The sequence below is a fragment of the Poromitra crassiceps genome (genome assembly GCF_964638095.1).
Source record: "Poromitra crassiceps genome assembly, chromosome: 10".
NCBI lineage: Eukaryota > Metazoa > Chordata > Actinopteri > Beryciformes > Melamphaidae > Poromitra > Poromitra crassiceps.
Window position 1 is genome coordinate 31,971,525 of NC_139631.1, and position 20,606 is coordinate 31,992,130.

Sequence of the window (20,606 nt, forward strand, 5' to 3'; positions counted from 1 at the left end):
CCCTAAGAGGGCTGACCGTGGGTAGCTACTGGGACGTAAGTCGGGGCTTGATCAACCCCGGCTGGGTCACCTGGGCGAGGGTGTATGATGTTGCAGTACCCGAAACATCCTATGACCCCAGGGTACATCACTGATGATACGTCCCAGTTGCATCCATGTGATGTTTTTTCTATATAGTTAGCCTGGCTTAGCCAGTGACTCCTAGGAATAGACTACGTGACAACCAGGAATACATTGGTGTCCACTGGAGAGACAGTTGACAGCCGGAATGTAGACGGCACCCGGGAGCAGTATGGGTTAGCGCCCCAGCCTGTGTCTTCCGTGAGGAAGAAGCCCAACAAATCCACGAGAGGCCTTTTAGGAGGGCCATTCAAGCCGCAAGTGGAGCCTGCAGTACCACCACGGCCCAAGAAACATCATACCAGAATTAAATGTTTGGAGCGGGGGAGTCTGGTGCAACGCACAGGTCCTGGACCTGGTGAGACGTAGGAGGAGCCCGGACAGGAGTCAACCCACAGAGCCCAGTCCCTCCACGTGCCAGAGCCTCCCGGTCCCGGCAGAGTAGTTCTGGAGCAGCGGATTGAGTGGCACTGTCTTTCCCTAAGAGGGCTGACTATGGGTAGCTACGGGGACGTAGGTCGGGGCTTGATCAACCCCGGCTGGGTCACCTGGGCGAGGGTGTATGATGTTGCAGTACCCGAAACATCCTATGACCCCAGGGTACATCACTGATGATACGTCCCAGTTGCATCCATGTGATGTTTTTTTCTATATATAGCTGCAGTCAAACTAGATATCACATATAACTGCCAAAAGGATTCAATTGATTAAAATTAATCTTTGATTACTGTCAGCAATAGCCCATATACTGCATCACCTTGTGTTTGCCAAATGTTAATTAAATAAATGTAGATAAATATAAAGCTATTAATCTGATCACTTATTTGTAACACATTTTAAAGTGGATACAGTATGTAACTAGGCAGATGCCAGGTACAGTATTTACCTTGACTGGCCTGGGTCCAGAACATTGAGGTCCAGAACCTTCGAATCCGCCGACTGACTCCAGTGAGTTGAGTCAGTCAGTGAACGAGTTGACGTTGACGATATAGTCTGATATCAGACTAGTATTTCCCCATATTGAGTGATTAATTCAAATGACTGTACATTACAATTACACGTTGTTGACACTATTAATTGGATTGTTGATTGTTTCCTGTGAAGGGGGATATGCGGCGGAAGTGCTTCATGACCGTCGGAAGTGCTTCATGACAGTTTTATCATCATCCGGGTTGATTTTGTGGTCACACTGGATCCAAGATGGCGACCCACATGTCGCGGTGTAGAACCTGGAATCGTGTTCAAAGGTAGGTAATAAACGGTTAAATAAAATGTGCTTAAATTATCGTCAGCACGAATTCAAAGGCAGAAACGCACAGCCACACACTGTTTTTCTCATCACCCATTGACAACCTACTGTCGTAACATTTACGCAATCACCCAAGATTAGCTTACTCAATTAGCATGATGCTAACTGTTAGCCGTCAAACAAGCACTGTAACCATTACTGTAACGTTAGCAAGCAGGACAACTGACACCTTGTTAAACACGTAAAGACAAGAAGGTCCGTCAGTGAGTTGACCTCACTGATGCTGATGGGGATAATTAGCAGGCTGGTGTAACGTTATGTTTTGTGTAAATGCCGAATGGTGTTGCTTGTGTAAGTTGAAACTTGGCTGCTTTGCTGCTCTCCAGGTTTGGAGTCGCAGCTTACAGAAAGTACAGTTACAGCAGCGGCGGCGGGTACCCGAATATCGCCCTCTCTTCGCCCCTGCCCGGGATCCCCAAGCCGGTGTTTGCATCCGTGGATGGCCATGAGAAATACGAGACCAAGATCACCACGTTGGAAAATGGCCTTAAAGTTGCTTCCCAAAACAAGTTTGGTCAATTCTGCACAGTTGGAAGTAAGTTGTATCAAAAAGTGATACGAAATAATTTTGTTTCCAGTTGTCTCTAGAATTGAGTTATAGCAGATTTTATAAAAATGTATTATTTTCTATTTTAGTTTTAGTCAACTCTGGATCCAGACATGAGGCAAAGTACCCAAGTGGAATAGCGCACGTCTTAGAGAAACTCGCCTTTTCTGTAAGTACAAACTTTAGCAGGCCATATCAGACTTATTAACTCAACTTAATATTGTCAGCCTCCTCACACACAGTTGCAACATGATGCAACAATGCCAATTTCTTTGCAACTTTGCTTCTTTTGCAACGTCCAGCCCTAGGTGACTGTTGACATTGACTGGAGACACAGAATAGAGCATTACTTTGGGTTAAAATTAGTAAATGATATCCAATGCTGGTTTTGGAGCATTACTCAATGGCTCTGTTGGTAGTTGACTAGTTCACAGTAAGAGACCAGCTATTTTGCCTTTTTAAATGCTAGTTTCATTTGGTACGCAGGGCGGCCTAAAACATAATGCCATGCTCACACATACACAGAAACATGCAAATAAATAACATCAAATTAATAAAGGAAAAGGATGTTAAATTGAAAGGCCGGGGGAACTATGTAACTACTTTTGAATTGTAAGCGTGACACAGGGGGGGAAAAACAGCAAACACTTTCAGCAGTACGCTGTGTATTTACACATGGTGTGATTAGCCTATATAGACAGTTTGTATCCACTATTGTACAGTGTGTTTCCCCTGGCTTTTCAGTGTTGTGCGCTCACAGTTCATACGACTTTGTATGACCCACTGTTGCAGTGCTGAGCTTGCCAATGGAAATGAATAGAAACTTGGATATTAAGTGACAATGCCCCAAACATGAATCTAATAATTATGGAATTACATTGAGATTAAAGTAGTGACTCTCCTCTGTAACTGTCAAGTTACCAACAGTCAGTCACCGTGGGCTGCATTGTGCTCTGACTGATGTTGACAGAAGTCATTTGCATATTTAGTCCACAGCTCAGTATGGGAGTAAAGATGAAATTCTACTCACACTCGAAAAACATGGAGGGATATGTGACTGCCAAACATCCAGGTATGTTGTTGACTTTCATTGCCCTGCCTCTCTCTGTATTATAAAACAGCCTGTAAAGTCTTGCGTTCCGCATGCAAAATAGGCTTTTCCAGGCGTATGCTGTGTTATATACAGTGTTGGGGGGGTAACTCATTACAAAAGTAACATATTACATGTAATATATTACTTTTAGCAGTAACTCAGTAATATAACTTATTACTTATCGGATTTCAGTAATATTATACCAGTTACTTTGTCAAGTAACTCAAGTTACAAATTGAGTTACATTTTATTAAATCAAAGCACATACCGTAAATTCCGGACTATAAGACGCACCGGTCTATAAGCCGCACCTTCAAAGGTGACTATTTTTTTCTTCTATAAGCCGCACCGGTCTATAAGCCGCGGGTGTTTTGATGTTTAATTACCATATGTAAGGCTTCGTGCACAGAGGGGATTGTCGGGATCGATGGCTGTTTGGGGAAGCTCCCATTTATTAACATTTCAACAAAACAAAAGTCAGGTCACTAATCCCCAGACAAAATCACACATTGTGGTATTTTTTGTTTTTTTTACAGTGCACACAGTGTCCGCGGTGTGGTGAAAAGAGGGCAAGAGAGGAAATTAAAACAGAAGTGGATTTATAGTTAGAAAGAGTGCTAAAGAAGAGAGAATTCCGTTTTTTATTTTTTTATTTTAGTTACTCACAGTACTATTGACCAGTCCAACTCAAAAGATATTCGGCAGTTTCACTTTGAGCTCTTGTTCCGCCGCTGGGCACACAGTGTCCGCGGTGTGGTGAAAAGAGGGCAAGAGAGGAAATTAAAACAGAAGTGGATTTATAGTTAGAAAGAGTGCTAAAGATAGTCCGGTCTGGTTATGACGAGTCTCGCTGGGTACAGTACGCCAAAGCGATATCCATTGACTCGATGATGCTGTTGTATGTTGCGCGTTTCTGTTGCACCAACGCGGAGAGGTCCGAAAAAGGACGAAAAAGCGCGTACCCTCCCAGGTGAGGGGCTTCTTCCCCGCAGCCTGGAGGATGAGTTGACGGTCGGGCCAGCGGAGTAGGCAGATGAAGATGGCCCTCGGTGGCAGGCCGGGGTCTGGACGTGGCCGAGGCGCCCGGTGTGCCCTGTCCACCTCTGGTGGTTTCTCGCCTTCCTTCAGGTCCAGGATGTAACACAGGATTTTGCCACAAAAGCGTCCATGTCACCAATCTCAGCTCCTCTTTTACATTGATCAGGCGAATGTTATTTCTTTTACTCCTGCTGATTAAGTCATCAACCTGCGTGTGCAGGGTTTCGATTTTGCATTTTATCCATTTTCGGACTCACTGTGTTGTTTTTGTCCTCCAGTGCGCGGATGTTTCCGCATTATAAACTCTGTTCACGGTTGCCTTAGTTTCTTTAGTGAGTGAGTGGATGGACTTCTGCACGTTTTCAAACTTGTTTTCAAGCTGCTCAAAACCTCTGAGCGATGTCGGACTTAATCGATAGTGTTTCACGGAGTAAAAGTTTAGCCCAAGCGTGTATCTCCAGCCTCCAGCAGGTGAGTCATTTCCTCATTCATGGCGTGATTGCTTCGTCTTTTTCTTTCTGCTTACCTGTGTTGTGTTATGTTATGTTATGTTATGTTGTTAAAAGAGGGCAAGAGAGGAAATTAAAACAGAAGTGGATTTATAGTTAGAAAGAGTGCTAAAAAAGAGAGATTTTTTTTTTTTTTGGAAAAAATCCATAGATAAGACGCACCGTTATATAAGCCGCAGGGGGCAAAAAAGGCCAAAAAACGGGAAAAAAGCCGCGGCTTATAGTCCGGAATTTACGGTATTTAAAAAAGATACAATCATTTCCTAATCAAACTCTGTGTTTTTATGCAAATAACCACTATAGATGACAATAACAAGACAAAAGAATAACATTTAGAATTTTGGATGGTTTACACTGACTTCAAGGCGGTTGAAATAATTTTTCGGGATGGTTCCGGGCCGGCGATGTCATTCTGCTGCTGCTGTTGTTTTGGTAAAAGTAATGAAAAAGTAGTGTAATAATAAGTAACGAGTTACTCTACACAGAAAGTAATATTGTAAGTTAACTTATTACTTTCAAATGAAAGTAACTAGTAATATGTAGTATATTACATTTTGAAAGTAACTTGCCCAACACTGGTTATATAACACATGTATATTGCTCTGCAGGGATACTACCATGTACGCAGTGTCTGCTGAAGTGAAGGGCCTGGACACAGTGGTCAGCCTTCTCTCTGATGCCGTGCTGCAGCCTCGCCTGCTAGGTCAGTCCATATGACACTTTCAGAGAAAAATGGGTCTCTGTCTCCACTGATGTAACTGCCTCTTTTGAGACGTCATTTGTGTGTTGTACCTGTAGACGAAGAAGTCGAGATGACCAAGATGGCCGTGCGTTTTGAGATGGAGGACCTAAATATGAGGCCGGACCCTGAACCCTTACTCACAGAGATGATCCATGCTGTGAGTCACACCATTGCTTCACATGCTCCCAACACTAGCTCTCTGTAAAGAGGGGCTGCAAGGAATTTATTATCTTTATCGACCTCTATGGGCGACCAGTAAGAATTGCAACATCATTCATACTAGATCTTCTACAGAAGTTTCTTCACGAGCACTGATTCTGGATCAAATCTCTGCAGATATATTATTTAGTGCTATGGAGTAGTAAAAAAAAAAATCGTACTTATTGCACCCGATCTAGTTGTAATGCTGGTTGCACTGAGTGTCATTGCTTTTTCCTACATTATTGTGACGGTTCTTCATTTTCTGTTTGTTTCCAGGCAGCGTATCGAGGCAACACAGTCGGACTGCCTCGTTTCTGTCCCGCAGACAACGTGGACAAGATCGACAAGAACGTGCTTCACAGCTACCTGCGCAGCTACTACTGTCCCGAGCGCATGGTGCTGGCAGGCGTGGGCATTGAGCACGAGCAGCTGGTTGAGTGTGCCAGGAAGTATTTGACGGGGGTCAAGCCCGTGTGGGGAGGGAGCACACCCGCCAACGTCGACCTCTCTGTGGCACAGTACACTGGCGGCATCGTCAAGGTGATTTACAGTTTTGTGCTGTCTGAATCATCAAAATGAACATCAATATGATCAAAAAGTTTTGTGCTGTCTGAATAATAAAAAATTCAAAGCAATGTTGGACAAATCTAGCAAGGCATAGCCAATTCATTTGATTAGAAATCTACAAAATCGACCAGACATCTTGATTACAGATGGGTTTTGAAAGGTGTAATATAAATAACGTTTTTATTCTTCTTCTTATTATTAATATATTATGAGATCATGTGAAGCAGTGGTCTGTTAAATCAGAAATGACCAATTTTGCAGAATGCGTTCATTGGCAAATCAGAATTGAGTATTCAACAAAGGCCATTTTTTAATATATATATATATATAAGCATGCTCTGCTGGTTAGGCTTAATAGCCATCTTGTTTCATCCTGTTAGATGGAGAAGGACATGTCTGACGTGAGCCTGGGCCCCACCCCCATCCCAGAGCTCACCCACATCATGATTGGCCTGGAGAGCTGCTCCTACCTGGTGGGTGTTCATAATGATTGGCTATCTCTGAGAATCTCTGTTCACTTGATGGATATCTGTAAGCCAACAGGGACGTTTTGTTTCCCCATGGCAGGAAGACGAATTCATCCCATTCGCTGTTCTCAACATGATGATGGGAGGAGGCGGGTCTTTTTCTGCCGGAGGGCCTGGCAAAGGCATGTTCACCCGCCTGTACCTGAACGTACTCAACAGGTGAACATCACGCATACGTAATTCTGCAGTCTTTCAGATGATCCTGACCATATGGCACTTAAACACACCGGGCAGTAAGTGTTATCAGTTTTTCCTGGAGGTTCAATCTTTTATTTTTGTCTCTTCTAGGCATCATTGGATGTACAACGCCACCTCCTACCATCATAGCTATGAGGATAGCGGTCTGCTGTGTATCCATGCCAGTGCCGACCCCAGACAGGTCGGTACAGACTCAGAACAGCAGGGTTTCAATGGCTCTGCTTTCTTGTAACTTGGCATCCACATAACCATTTTCAAAAAAAATCACAGGGTTTTACAAGCATGTCAAATATCCCTGCAAAACGGAACTTGCAAATGATTGGTGTGAATTGTAATGGCTTAGGGTTATTTCTCTTCATTATTTTGCATGTGGTATTCATGTCTGAATGGGTGCTCGTATGCGAGTGGCTAATAATCTTGTTTATGTGAGTTTTCTTATCTCATACCTTCATCTCCAGGTGCGAGAAATGGTGGAGATAATAACCAGAGAGTTTATTCAGATGGCTGGCACAGCAAAAGAGGTAATTAATTGGGCATTCGTGGCTTAGTAAAGGGAAAATAACCACATTTTTGTCCAAAATGATGGCTGTTGCAGAATACTCCGACAGTAGCAGATCCCTTGCGTGACGTGGCACTCAAAGGGGGACTTGGTGGATGACTTGGTGGATTTTGTTCTGTGTGTATCCAGGTTGAGTTGGAGAGGGCCAAGACGCAGCTCAAGTCCATGTTGATGATGAACCTGGAGTCGCGGCCGGTCATCTTTGAGGATGTTGGCCGCCAGGTTCTCTCCACGGGAAAGCGAAAGCTGCCACATGAACTGTGCACACTCATAAGTGAGTACTGGACCAAAACTACATTTTGTGGTTCGGCATATTGGCAATTGGCTTGTTATTAAATGGAGGCTGAGCGCAAAAACACCTTTGAAAGTTCATAATGAAATTTAAATTTAAATTAAAAAAATTAAGACCTCAAATACACACACAGGTACCATTCTTTTTTGCATTTCAATCTGTTATTTTTTTTCCATAGAGTAATCAAATATAGTGTGCAATGTGTGGTATATTGTGATTTAAAATACAATTAATTTTAGTGGTACAAATTTTATTCATTTGCCAATATAAAGTACTCTATCATATGCAATGCAAATATATTATTTCGTAGACAAATAAAATTCCAAAAGGAAAGAAATCGGAGAAAAAAACTGTTAGTCCTGTTTTCTTCTTATCTTCATTTTTATGGTATTGCCAGACATGCCAATAGCTTGTTTTCCACCACAGAGCCGAGTGGGTTAGGGTTAGTAGGGGACTAATCAAAGCTGACTTAGTTTTAGTTTGTTTGTCTTTCAATACTCCCTAAATAACATTTTGACATTCTAAATGCATCTTGTAGCCAAATCTGACGATTGGTTTGTGCTGTTTTGATTGTGTTGATACTGTTGTGGTTGCATATCCCTTACGTCTCCACTTCCTGTCTCCCAGGCAACGTGACGGCAAGCGACATCCAGAAGGTGACCAGCAGGATGCTGCGCAGCAAGCCTGCGGTGGCGGCGCTGGGCGACCTGACGGAGCTGCCCTCCTACGAACACATCCAGGCGGCGCTGTCCAGCAAGGATGGCCGTCTGCCTCGCAAGTACCGCCTCTTCCGGTAGAACCTCCTCCACGCCTTCCCCCCTATTTAACCGGTCAGCACTGGCCTGGCAAGCAACACTGTAAATAAACTGGACTGAGACAGACACTGAAGCTTCACACTAGTGTTCCCTCCCAACGCAGAGCTTCACAAAGCACCGGGAGGGGACTATGTCCAGGATCTCAACTGAGCTTGTTGAGAACCTGGTGATTTTAAAGAAAACGACATTTTACTCTTTACTAGCCTTACTAACCTTGGTCTATTATGGTCTATACAGTTGGAGTATTTGTATTTCTTCTTTGCCGGCGAGAAGACCTATTTTATTTCCTGCTGGGATGAGTTTGCACGAGTTTGATTGTAAGGGGACAGTAAAAAAAAAAGAAAACCCAAATTTGAGGTATTAATTTCACACAATAAAATTGCCAAACTAAGACGTTTTTGAATGACTGTGGAAAAAAGTGTGAAATGGTCTTAAAAAGTAACAGGTTTTGGGTTGGGTCTTGCTCCTGGTTAGCAGGCTTGTTCTGTGTGTTAAGAGAGAGGGGGCGGGTGGCAGGCAAACGTCCCTGCAGTTTTTGACCCATTTACTGAGCTATTATTTCACTCGGCCGGTTCACCCTCAGCTCTCTAAAACCCACTGAGCTTCACCTATAAAGCCTTGTCTTTTTTCCCAGAAAGGATGGCTCAAAACTTTGTTGAAAAATGGATGATATTCAAGTGACAGCAGCACTTCAGAATCTCCCTTGAGAAGCTCCCACGTAAGAGACACTATATAAATACGTCTATAAATCGAGGGCACAGTACCTCTAAATCATGAGTCCCAAGAACTACTGGGAATGTTTTGATGAACCATGTAATTGATGAACCATGTAACTGTTTGTCTTCACTTATCAAGACTTAAAGTGATGTGATTTCTGTTACATGCACTTCTCTCAGCTGTACTGTAAGGAGGTTCTTATCCTCAAGTCAGACTTTGCCATTTGTTGTTTCTGTATATTTGTATTTCTGTGTGTGGTTGTGTTTTTGTCCTTGCCAAGTACCAGAGAGAGGAAGGGGCTAAATTAAATTGAGGGATACATCTCCTCTGCCGTGGATGTCTGTTTTCCTCTGTTACAATTTGTGGTTCTCACCATGGGCTCCGGGGACCACCTGGGGTCCTTGAGGGAGTTCCAGGGGGTCCCCAGAAAATTGATGAATTGTTACATTTCACCATTATTTAATTGACAAGAAGTTAACACAATTAAAGAATGTAGAAGAATGTTTTGATTATAGTTTTGCCGTCATCACAGACGATCATGGAATTCTGGACAAAATCATAACAATAAACAAAATATTCTCCGATTTAGGGTCCAAGAGCCAAAACCTCATCAAATGGGGGGGGGTGTCTGTGTGGCCCTAATGTCTGACAGAAGTAGGGCCCTTTCATATGAAAAAGGTTGAGAATCACTAGGCTAAAGAACATTTCAAAAACCATTTAGTATGTCTGCACTGACTGCAGTAATACGCATGAGTATTTTACTACGGTTTTCATTTGTGACTGGAGTGGTTATATTGGACGTGAACCCTCAAGTCTGTTAACTTGTACAATCTAGCTGGTGCATAAATGTAATTATTTCCATGAATAAAAAAGAACATCTATTTTAAAAGGCGTTTGTGTTGTGATCGACGGGTCGGTTCTTGCGATGAGATGAGTGAAAAGTTTTAGCCCATGAACAAAGTCCTTTCAAAGTTCCCTTTCTTTCAAAACATTTATTATGGTGATGTTGACGTCAGAGTGTGTTATAGAAGAAGGATATAAGAGATCCTGAGGAAATGTAAACGAGACCCACAGGCACTTTCAGGAGCAGAGGGATGGACGACACCTCATGGTTCACAGATCCACCAGATCAGCACTCCGCATGCAGGGAACACGACTACAACCCAACTCCTCTTTGAGCTTGTTAGTGTAGCACAGTACATGTGACCAGGTTACACAGCGCTAAGGCATCGAATTGAGTTAAGTCTGTTCTGTCGCAAAATGATCACCTACTGTCAGCCTAGTTAAGAGACAGTCATCTAGTGATGGGTGTTATACAGTATCGTCTGGCATTAAGGTAATGCTATCTGCTTTCTGCTGGAGGAAGTGACTTCTTGCAGAAAATGGGTTCAACAAGCTATCAAATAAGTCTGATCTCCCTGAAATTTGACACTAGTGTGTGTGTATATATATGTATGTGTGTATATATTAGGGGTGGGGGAAAAAATCGATTCACCTAAGTATCGCGATTTTTAATGTCACGATTTTTTGAATCGATCTTTTATTCCAGAATCGATAATCGCAAAAAAAAAAAGGCCACTCACTGAACAGCAGGCCAGACGCCGCCTACTGGTTTACTAGTGGTTTTATTACTTTATTAGTTAGTCTGAAGTAATAATTACACTTCAGGGTTAAAGTGGGTGCATCTCATTGTAAAATTGGACTTCAAACGGCCCAAATCTGGCTTCAAACGGCCCAAATTGGGCTTCAAACAGCCCAAATTTCACGCGCGTCGGCCCATATCGGCCTGGCCTGCTTGGTATCTAATGCCCGGCCTGAATTATGATCCCAGTCCGCCCCTGTTTTTAACTATATCGCCCAGCCCTACTCATGATATAATATACAGTCTGTAGTGTATGATTCAACTTTTCCCATGTTCTAATCTAGTGTAAAAAAGCAAACAAACTGAAAAAATAAAAGAAAAAAATAAACAAAAATCGCAATAAATCGTAATATCGAATCGCAATAATCGTAGAATCGCAATACTTAAGAATCGCAATATAAATCGAATCGGCACCCAAGAATCGTGATAGTATCGAATCGGGAGATAAGTGAATCGCCACAGCCCTAGTATATATATATATATATATATATATATGTGTGTGTGTGTGTTCTTGAAATCATACATGTGATCCGATGAGCGTTTCTGCTCCGCGTAGGACAGAATATACAATAATGTTTTATGACAGATCCCGTCGACGGTCCTCTTGCATCTACTACAAAACATCCCCCAAATGCAGTGCAAAGTGAAAGCCACACATTGGCATTACTGTAACTGTACACATCAATACATTAAAAACGGCACCTAACGTTTCACTGCGTGGTTTTGTACGCCATTCGATGGAAATTAATTCACAAGGCATTTGAACACTGAAGTAGCATTGGAGGAAAAGAGGAACATGGTCCATTATCAGCCTTGCTTGTTAAAATACATACAAAACAATGATTAGAAAAATGCAATGACACATACAGAGCCTTGAAGGTTTAGTCAGTTCACATTGCATGTGACTGAAATAAGCTGCGACGGCTGTCCCTCCTCCCCCCCGTCCTGTTTGAGTAGAGGGGGCTGTGTAAATAAAGGCCAGACTGCTGTGTCTGCAGACCTCTGTCTGACCTCAAGGTCCCTGCCCTCAAGAGCAGCCAGCCACTTCCCCAGACCCATTTGACCAGGACACATGTACACACGCACTTCCCAACAACACCCAAAAGAGAGCATACACTGCTCAGTCACTATAACCTGCATTGGGGATTCTGTGCTGGAAAGATAACTGGTTTCCTGTTGGTCCCTTCCTGGTCGGTTTTAGATGGGGGTTTGATCTGGTCTAGTGAGTCCAGACCAGCCTTCTGGTCCCTTCCTGGTTGGTTTCAGATGGGGGGTTTTGATCCTCTTGTCCAGTCTGGCGAGTCCAGAGCAGCTTTAGGAAACGGAGCAGACGGAGCTGCTGCTGCTCTGGTTCTTCATGGCCTCCCTCCTCTTCAGCTCCCTGGTGATCCTCCTCCTGATGCCCTCCAGGTACAGGCTGCGGTCAAACTGGCCCGCGCCCAGGGGGATGCTGACAAAACACAAACAAGCAGATGTGACACACCTGGCTAAACTGCCCCGCACCCAGGAGGATGCTGACAAAACACACACAAGCAGATGTAACACACCTGGTTTTCTGAGGCCCACATGCAATAGTCTACTGTTAAAGGGCAGTAAGTAAGATTTAACTGCACGCGAGAGGTTGATGATCAATATATATATTGCTTTTAGTTAAACTCGAAAATCATTGAGGGTGGCCCTCATTTACAGATCTGCATTGTGATTATATTACCTCTTCACTAGACGTTTCTGTTGGATCTCTGCTTTAATTAGCTACTTTACTCGTCTTTACTGTGAAAATATGACTATTATTTGTGTCTATTACAGGCCACCGTCAAGTCAAAGGGATGACAAGAGCGGGGGTTGGGTTGATGGACTCCAGACCTTGCAGTTTTGGCTGCTGGAAATGAGTGTAACAAGTTCAAAATTCAGTCTGATATCAGGCTAAGGTTGGGGGATGTGACCTGTCAATTCCTACTGGTCGCCAATAGAGGGCGATGGATTACTGTTAAAGGTCCCAATTCGTGCAGCTGTAACCTCTTAAAAACGTGTGTCTCTGGTCCATAAAACATGATTCTGGATTAATCTGTCGAAAATATAGCAACCCCGTTTGTTGTGACGGAGTTCTCACTTCCTCATCTCGTCGCTTCCCAAGAATGGCCTGTTTCTATAATATATTCAGAACTAACAGTTCCCATTGGCCGCTGAGGGAGAGCCCGCCCCAGGCTCCCAGCGGCCAATCAGATTAGCGTCTGTGGACCAGCACGCTAGGTTGCGAGTTATCGTTAACTTAACGGTACTACGCTAAAGAGGACATCTCAAAATGCCTAGACTTACCGAATGCACCTCTGCAGTTGCTGGATCACGTACAGTTGGCGTCGCTCCAGCTAGAAGTGTTAATTTTGTGGCTATAGACTAAATGGTGCAGGTAGCTTGTGTGAGAGAGACCCGCGCAGTATGCAGGAGGAAGCTAGTGACGTCCCAATTCCCCTCTGGGCAAACGAAGCGTTTGGGGGTGTGGCTTGGAGGAGACTGCAGGGGGACGCTGGATAGGGACAAATCCAACTGTGGCAGTTTTGAGCGTGTGACCACTCATTACAGGGAGGGCTGACAGCAGTATATATGCATTTACAAGTAAAAACAGCTTTTGCACGGAATGGGACCTTTAACCTTCCGATCATGTCCATCAGTTTGTATTTGGGCTGAAAAGCCAAACCTGTGTGAGCTAACGGGACTCACTTGTCTCTGCCTGGCCTCAGCTTGACGTGGAAGACGCCGATGACGGGCCGGTGGTCTGACGTCTTGATGCTGGAGCAGCTGCTGTACTTCACCACCTTGATGTCGTCCGCCTGCCGGCTCCTGAACACGATCCTGTCCTGCACACACAACCAGAGACAATTCACAGTTCAGTTTATGAAAGATTCTATTTGGCTTCCCCGAGATGTGGTCTGCCCATGCATAAGATTACAGAGGCAAAGGCCGATGCCTTACTGTGTATGAAGGCGTCCTCTGTTTGGAAGTCGTGTCATAGATATCGCAGCCGATGTCAAACTTGTACGTGGGGCGGAAGTGGATGGGCGCCTCCTGGAAGCCTTTGAAGATTGAACCTAGGGGAGAGCCAACGCACACAGGATAAAAAAATCTATTTATATGGAATAGTACAGTGTTAGTGGATCCTTTAGGACAGGGGTTCCCAAACTTTTCCATGCCAAGGCCCCCCAAATATCATTAGCCTTTGGCAAGATGTCTTTAAAAACCCATTGACAATACTATTGAAAATGTCAAAAATCATTTCCATACAACCTCACAATATATTTCCTTACTTTTATTAATGCAATAACCTAATAATTACATTTGTATCTCAAATCTTTTATTTTGTGTTTTCCATTATAAACATTGTTAGGATTTTTATGTGGAAGGAAAGGAGAATATAATTCTAAAATATAATACAAATATATATTATATTCTTTATTTATTATACTGTAGTATTAAAATATTACTGAATCATTTCCTTCCCCATAAAGATTTTTTTTTTAATTTAAGCATTTCGATTAATTTGCTGAGGCCCCCCTAGTGGCCCCTGGCCCCCACTTTGAAAACGACCGCTTTTTTAGACAAGCTTACCATCCTTCATCTCCTTGGAGAGCTGGTCGTGCTGCAGCAGAGGGCCCATGTCGCCCCCTGCTGTCTGGTTCATGATGGACTCCACACCCAGCCGGTCCTTACTCAGCCGAAAGTTAAAGTCTCCAAACCAGAAGACCTCATCGAATCTTGTGGTGACATCAGCTGTGGCAGTGAATAATACGCTTTGATATTAAAACATCATCGATCGGCCAATTCTTGTTGGCTACAAATGTATCAATTCCAATGACGTGCCACTGTTCCCTCTACACTCAGGAACCGACAACAGCAACAACACTGACTCAGAGACTCACAGGCTGTGGAGCGGTAAGGGTTGGTGTCTGGAAGGCCTTTCGGAAGAGCTAGGGCTTCAATGATCTTGTTGTAATCTAGGATCCTCTCGTAAACTTTGGCATCTCCAGCTAGAGGAACATGAAAATGGCCTTCGAATCAGTTTGATGCACGTGATTTTATCAAGATTCACCAAATCTATCACATAGTTTCACTGAAATTATGTCATATTATGGGCAGACATAAAATCAGTAATGAGAATGTATAGACAGACACGGTCAACATAGTTTACAATGGACATGGCACACTATATTCGAGGAGTGCCAACAAAAGGATGGATTGCAACATTAACGTCCCCCTTATTTATAGAACACTTTAAAAAAAAGTGTTTTAAAAGAAAATATCACATCTGTACAGCTAAATAATATAAAAATAAAGTTTAACAACAGAAGCAAGATAATCAAGCAATTCTGAAAGTGAGTTCTTATGAGTGATTTGATGTTTTTCTTTTATAATCCAATTTGAACACCGTACCAAACGGTGTCTTCCTTGTTTTGTCAATGAGGCGATGTTATGTAATGTTATACATTTTGCTTTTGTTGATCCTCGTCCAATATGGCGGCATGTCCCTGGTAACCATTGGTAACCACTAACCAGAAACATTCCTGTGTAGGCCATCAAGAGGATAGCCACGACTATGATCAATCGCTGCACCGTTCAGCAGCAGCCTTCCTCCTTACTATACTCACAGGTAAAATGGGATGTGATGAAGAGGAAGGAGGTGCCGAAGAAGGTGAAGCCGATCCCCACAGCCCCTTTGGTCTTGATCTGAGAGATGATCCTGGTTGTGACTGTGGCGTGCTCCACCTCTGTGCCGGACGACAGAACCAACGTTACACTTTAGCCTCTTAAGTCACAGCAGTTTACCACCAGTCACATATAAGCATAAGTAACCAAAAAAAAATGAAAGAAAATAAATGATATCCCGTCAGTTATTGTCCTAGCAGACACTGTAACAGGAAGTAAGCTGGGGGAATTTAAAATGTTTATGGTGTCGAGTTGAAAAAGTCTATCATTTGGATCTTATGGTGCAAAACACACCAGCTCCATAAGCGCTGCCAGTGCCAAGCGTAAATTCAGTTCAAGCAGGAACCTGGTCATTCACACCAGACGTGCTTTGCTTCGCTCCGCGCACAACTTGTACCGACTTCCTGTGCAGCTTCACACAATCGCTCGCGGCTCTGGCAAAAAATAGACCTGACGGCGAAATTGGCACTACAGGGGGGGCGTGCCGGTGCGGCACGGACGGTCTGGGTGGCGAAAAGAAACTGGCTGCACTTCCAGGCGCTTTGCAGCTATTCGTGTTATGTTATGTATGTTATGTTATGTATTAAAAAGGACTGACCTGAGCAGAACCAGATGAGGTCCCTTCTGACAAAGATGGTGAGATACAAAACGCCATGTGATGCTGCATACAGCATGACATAGTATGGCCCCAGAGTCTCCTGTAGACGGATCTCCCACTCCCTCCTGCGCACACACGCACACGCACACACACACACACGTCACACACACACACGTCACACACACACGTCACACACACACACACACACACACACACACACACACACACACACACACACACACACACACACACACACACAAATACTGCACTGTCTTGTTATCAGGGATCATTCTGATTCAATCTCAATCATTCAACATTGATTTAAAAAAATTATAATGAAAAAAACATACCTGTCAGGACAGCCCTCCTGGACTCCAATGATGTAAAAGTCTTGTGCAAATTCAGAGTCTGTCGGAAGCAGCAGATCATCTAAGTTGGTTGGAAGCCCCTGGAAAAGACACAAACATGGTTACAAGTGACTTAGCGCCTGGAATGAGGCAGGCGGTAATTGGCCTATATAGGGCTTCTTCCGACCCTAAGACTGTACCTTCTCCCCCTGCATGTTCCAGGTGGCGATGAAGACGCCCACTCTCCTGTCAGGGAAGTAGCGGTCCAGCTCCTCGGCCCCCAGCAGCGCTCCGTTTCCCAGTACACTGCCCTCCAGAAAGCTCCTGGAAAGACACACACAGTGAGACACGTGGACAGGGGAAGTCGAGCGCTCCTACAGGCCGCTGTCTTAAGGCTTCTACAGCTCGACTGACTGCATCTGACGACGTTGACCTCAATCTGAATAGGATGTGGAAGTGAATCAGAATATGTTTTGAAAAGAGAGGAGCGCAAGGCTGCTGTCTGGGATGTTGACTATGTGAGCCTCTCCCTGCTAAGAAGACACCGATTGTGTATTTTAGACCCATCCTTTCTCCTGTCTCACTGTCAAAAGCTGTGCTGCTGAACAAGCATCTTCTCTGATCCTGTGTTAATCCCCATCCACTCTCCCACCTTCCCTTCTTCCCTGACAATGAGCACTGTACACACACACACACACACACACACACATACACACACACACAAAGTGCTAATCTCTGACGCCTTGGTTACACACAGAACTTAAGTCAGCATTGCTAAAAACACACACCACTGCTAGAGCGCCAAGATCCAGATGTGCGATGCTCATTTTGCCCAGCCCACAGGGAAACACCAGATGTGCTATGCTCATTGGCCCAGCCCACAGGGAAACACCAGATGTGCTATGCTCATTGGCCCAGCCCACAGGGAAACACCAGATGTGCTATGCTCATTGGCCCAGCCCACAGGGAAACACCAGATGTGCTATGCTCATTGGCCCAGCCCACAGGGAAACACCAGGGGCCGGTTGCACCAACTGGTCTTAACTATGCCTGGTCGTAACTCCTACGTCGGTCTTAGTTAAGACCATGGACTTACGCCTGTTGCACCAACACGGCTTATGTCTGGTCTTAACTATGCTGGTCGTAGCAATGCGCGTCCATGTGAATTGCCAGGGAATGCACCCTGATTGGATGATGTTGCAAAAAATGTGCCTCGCGACCTGCTTGGAGCACTGTGCCACTACGCTCTCTCAGCCACTACTGTAAAACACCCTCCCTCCTCCCATCCTCCCTCGCTCCGGGGGAAAAATGGCGGCTATTGAGCAGACAGAGTCAGTCTGAATGAAATTGAATGTAACGTTCCCAATTCTATGTATTAACTTCTAAAAAACTAACGGCAACATTTTGGAAGGCGGGTTAGGTTAACTAGTTAGTTATAATCTAACGTCGTGCTTTCAAAGACGGCGAACTGGCGGTGTTACGACGATGACAAAAAGGTCTCCGCGGAGATCTCTGTTACATGCAGGCTCTACGCCTCCTCCTGACGAGGCGTAGGAGTTACGCCTGCTCTTAGTGAAAATAAGGCTTAAGTCGTCTTGGTGCAACCGGCGTAGCTGTTAGGTCGTAAAGTTACGACCAACTTAGCTTAAGACCAGTGTAAGACCAGTTGGTGCAACCGGCCCCAGATGTGCTATGCTCATTGGCCCAGCCCACAGGGAAACACCAGATGTGCTATGCTCATTGGCCCAGCCCACAGGGAAACACCAGATGTGCTATGCTCATTGGCCCAGCCAACAGGGAAACACCAGATGTGCTATGCTCATTGGCCCAGCCCACAGGGAAACACCAGATGTGCTATGCTCATTGGCCCAGCCCACAGGGAAACACCAGATGTGCTATGCTCATTGGCCCAGCCCACAGGGAAACACCAGATGTGCTATGCTCATTGGCCCAGCCCACAGGGAAACACCAGATGTGCTATGCTCATTGGCCCAGCCCACAGGGAAACACCAGGATTACTGCATACAGTATTCCCAATATTTTTGGGATGGATCAAGAAATGTCCTTTCTGAGAGGATAGGGAGTACATCTACACTTGTTTAGTATTGCTGTTAATTAGCCAGTATTTCTACTGTTCTTCAATCTGAAATCAGCATCCCCCCCCTCTCTGTTTCTGTTTTAACTCATGTTTTATATGATTTCTAAACTGATTTAATTTATGTTTTTTCTCTGACTATGTTAATTTGTCTGTTCCTCTATTTGCCATAGTTATACTAAAGAAATTTGAGCTGCAAATCTGCATTTATTTTATTTTGTTTATTTTTTGGCCAGCGCGGGCCCTATATCTGGCTTTGTCCAGTCCAATTTGCATGCCGATTTGAGTGCCGATGCTCGTGAATGCTTTATCGCGCTGACCATTATGCTAGGTTTGTGCCATATATTTTACTACATGAAGGAACGCATTATAGTTGTAAAGAAGGTGCGCATGCACACCAAGAACTAGCCTCGCCGACACAGGTTTCTACTGGTACTCTGACACCAGCACGAGTCCACCTCACAAACGAGCCTCCATATCTAGTCTGAGGACGATCCCACCCCAGGCACAGCAGCAACTGAGCCTACCTGTTCCTCACATCCTGGGGTCTGATGGGGTTGAGCACGCTGAGGGTGGACTTCATGGAGCTGACAGAGGCACTGTCCATCACCATGTTCTCCAGAAGCCGGCTGTCACTTAGGTTCCGGTGCAGCCTCTCCCCGGCCCCCCCTCTGGCCAGCGCGCCATAATCCACACAATCCCTGTCGATCCGATTAGATGCCCTTAAGGTGGCCAATGCAAAGTTCTTCTCCAGAGTGGGTAGTGGCCCGGTGGGCTGCACCGGAGACAGACGCACCTTGGACGACCTGACCCGTTGCTCTGCGGGGTCGCTCTGCTGGTTGCGGGGCCTCCTCTCATACTCAGACAGACTGTTCCCCCTGTTCCGGAAAACGGGGGATCCCATCAGTGTAGCAGAGAGGGGTCCCAAGGTGGCAGCACCGCTGAGAACAACCCCGCCTGGGGCTGGGACCGTCTGGTCCTCTCTTAGGGAGTCTGTGGAGGAGCCGGTCTCTGCTGGGTCGCTCAGACTCTCCTGGCTGTTTCTCAGCCTCCTGCCTCTCACCGTCTCCTCCATCGAGCCATTCTTGGCCTTCGACAGCCTGGGTAATGAGGGTGGGCGAGGCTGGTACGGATTGATGTTACCCTCTGGGCCTCTGGCGACCTGGGGGAGTTTGAGGGAGTCATCGAGGTCCTTGTAGGTTTTGGGGTCCACTAAGGGGGCTTTGAATGGCCTGTTGTCACTGACAGCTGAATTCCCATGACCTCCACAGGACTGATGGAGGCTGCTGTCCTCCCCATTCTCAGTCATCCTCACGTCATGTCGAACACCTGTTGCGGTCAACTGGGTTCCATTTTCTCATTGCTAGCTGATAGAAATATGAAGATAAAGGGTTAGACAATATGATTTATTGAAACGTTGGCCGGATTTTTTTTTGCTAACGTAAACAGTGCAAATGTCCGTTTATAACTCAGTGAACTATGTGGACATAATGGACATTAGCTGTTAGTCGATGTAAACTCTAAAATTAGCGACTTTAGCTGATATAGTTATATTAGTTAACAACATAACACCAGGTGTAAACAGATTAAATAGACTCGCGTTTGTAACGTTACTGCAGAACAAAAAGCTAGCCAAAGCTGAACAATGTTAGCAAGTTGCTAACGTATTTTACTTTCTGGCAACTGCCATAGTATAAACTGACGTACCGCTTATTTACATGTAACAGAGCCAGATGGAATAACGACAGTAAACCTTGCTATGACATGTCCCTGTTCTGTTGTTTAGCTTTCATATTACCTAGCGCCTTAACTCTCGTTAGCTCGTTGAGCAGGGACTTCCTTAGCAACGTTTGACAACATAGTTTTTGTTACCAAGACAAGAGAGTCATGTCATTGAGCACCACACGTGTCACAGCGCCCTCTCGAATAGAGGCTGTTACTGCAGCCTGTGTTGTAGAACCCCTTTTCCATAACCATCTCATGAATCTACAT

At 44.7% G+C, this 20,606-nt stretch overlaps 2 protein-coding genes across 2 annotated transcripts; one reads left to right on the top strand and one right to left on the bottom strand.

Annotated features, from left to right (window-relative positions):
• Positions 1 to 1,320: 1,320 nt before the first annotated feature.
• Positions 1,321 to 10,091, top strand: pmpca (peptidase, mitochondrial processing subunit alpha; the record flags this gene model as incomplete). The annotated part of the gene is made up of 13 exons (XM_083644248.1): positions 1,321 to 1,367; positions 1,756 to 1,964; positions 2,066 to 2,145; positions 2,966 to 3,048; positions 5,225 to 5,319; positions 5,415 to 5,515; positions 5,836 to 6,099; positions 6,507 to 6,599; positions 6,694 to 6,812; positions 6,942 to 7,032; positions 7,310 to 7,372; positions 7,540 to 7,684; positions 8,330 to 10,091. The coding sequence occupies 13 exons, from the start codon at positions 1,321 to 1,323 to the stop codon at positions 8,497 to 8,499; spliced, it is 1,560 nt and encodes a 519-aa protein (XP_083500374.1). The 3' UTR covers positions 8,500 to 10,091.
• Positions 10,092 to 10,254: 163 nt separating this feature from the next.
• On the bottom strand, positions 10,255 to 20,378 carry inpp5e (inositol polyphosphate-5-phosphatase E). The gene is made up of 11 exons (XM_083644444.1): positions 20,322 to 20,378; positions 19,142 to 19,981; positions 16,720 to 16,843; positions 16,523 to 16,620; positions 16,173 to 16,297; positions 15,517 to 15,636; positions 14,791 to 14,898; positions 14,480 to 14,641; positions 13,847 to 13,962; positions 13,595 to 13,731; positions 10,255 to 12,326 (listed from the first exon to the last, which is right to left on the bottom strand). The coding sequence occupies exons 2-11, from the start codon at positions 19,921 to 19,923 to the stop codon at positions 12,191 to 12,193; spliced, it is 1,908 nt and encodes a 635-aa protein (XP_083500570.1). The 5' UTR covers positions 19,924 to 19,981; positions 20,322 to 20,378; the 3' UTR covers positions 10,255 to 12,190.
• Positions 20,379 to 20,606: the final 228 nt, after the last annotated feature.

What these genes read in the sequence shown, in the direction of transcription:
- inpp5e (XM_083644444.1), bottom strand. Translation starts at nt 19,923, where the DNA reads ATGACTGAGAATGGGGAGGACAGCAGCCTCCATCAGTCCTGTGGAGGT. An exon ending in GGAACATGCAGGGGGAGAAG is followed by an intron (nt 16,621 to 16,719) that starts GTACAGTCTTAG and finishes TGTCTTTTCCAG; the next exon opens with GGGCTTCCAACCAACTTAGA. An exon ending in CCCTTACCGCTCCACAGCCT is followed by an intron (nt 14,642 to 14,790) that starts GTGAGTCTCTGA and finishes TCACTGCCACAG; the next exon opens with CTGATGTCACCACAAGATTC.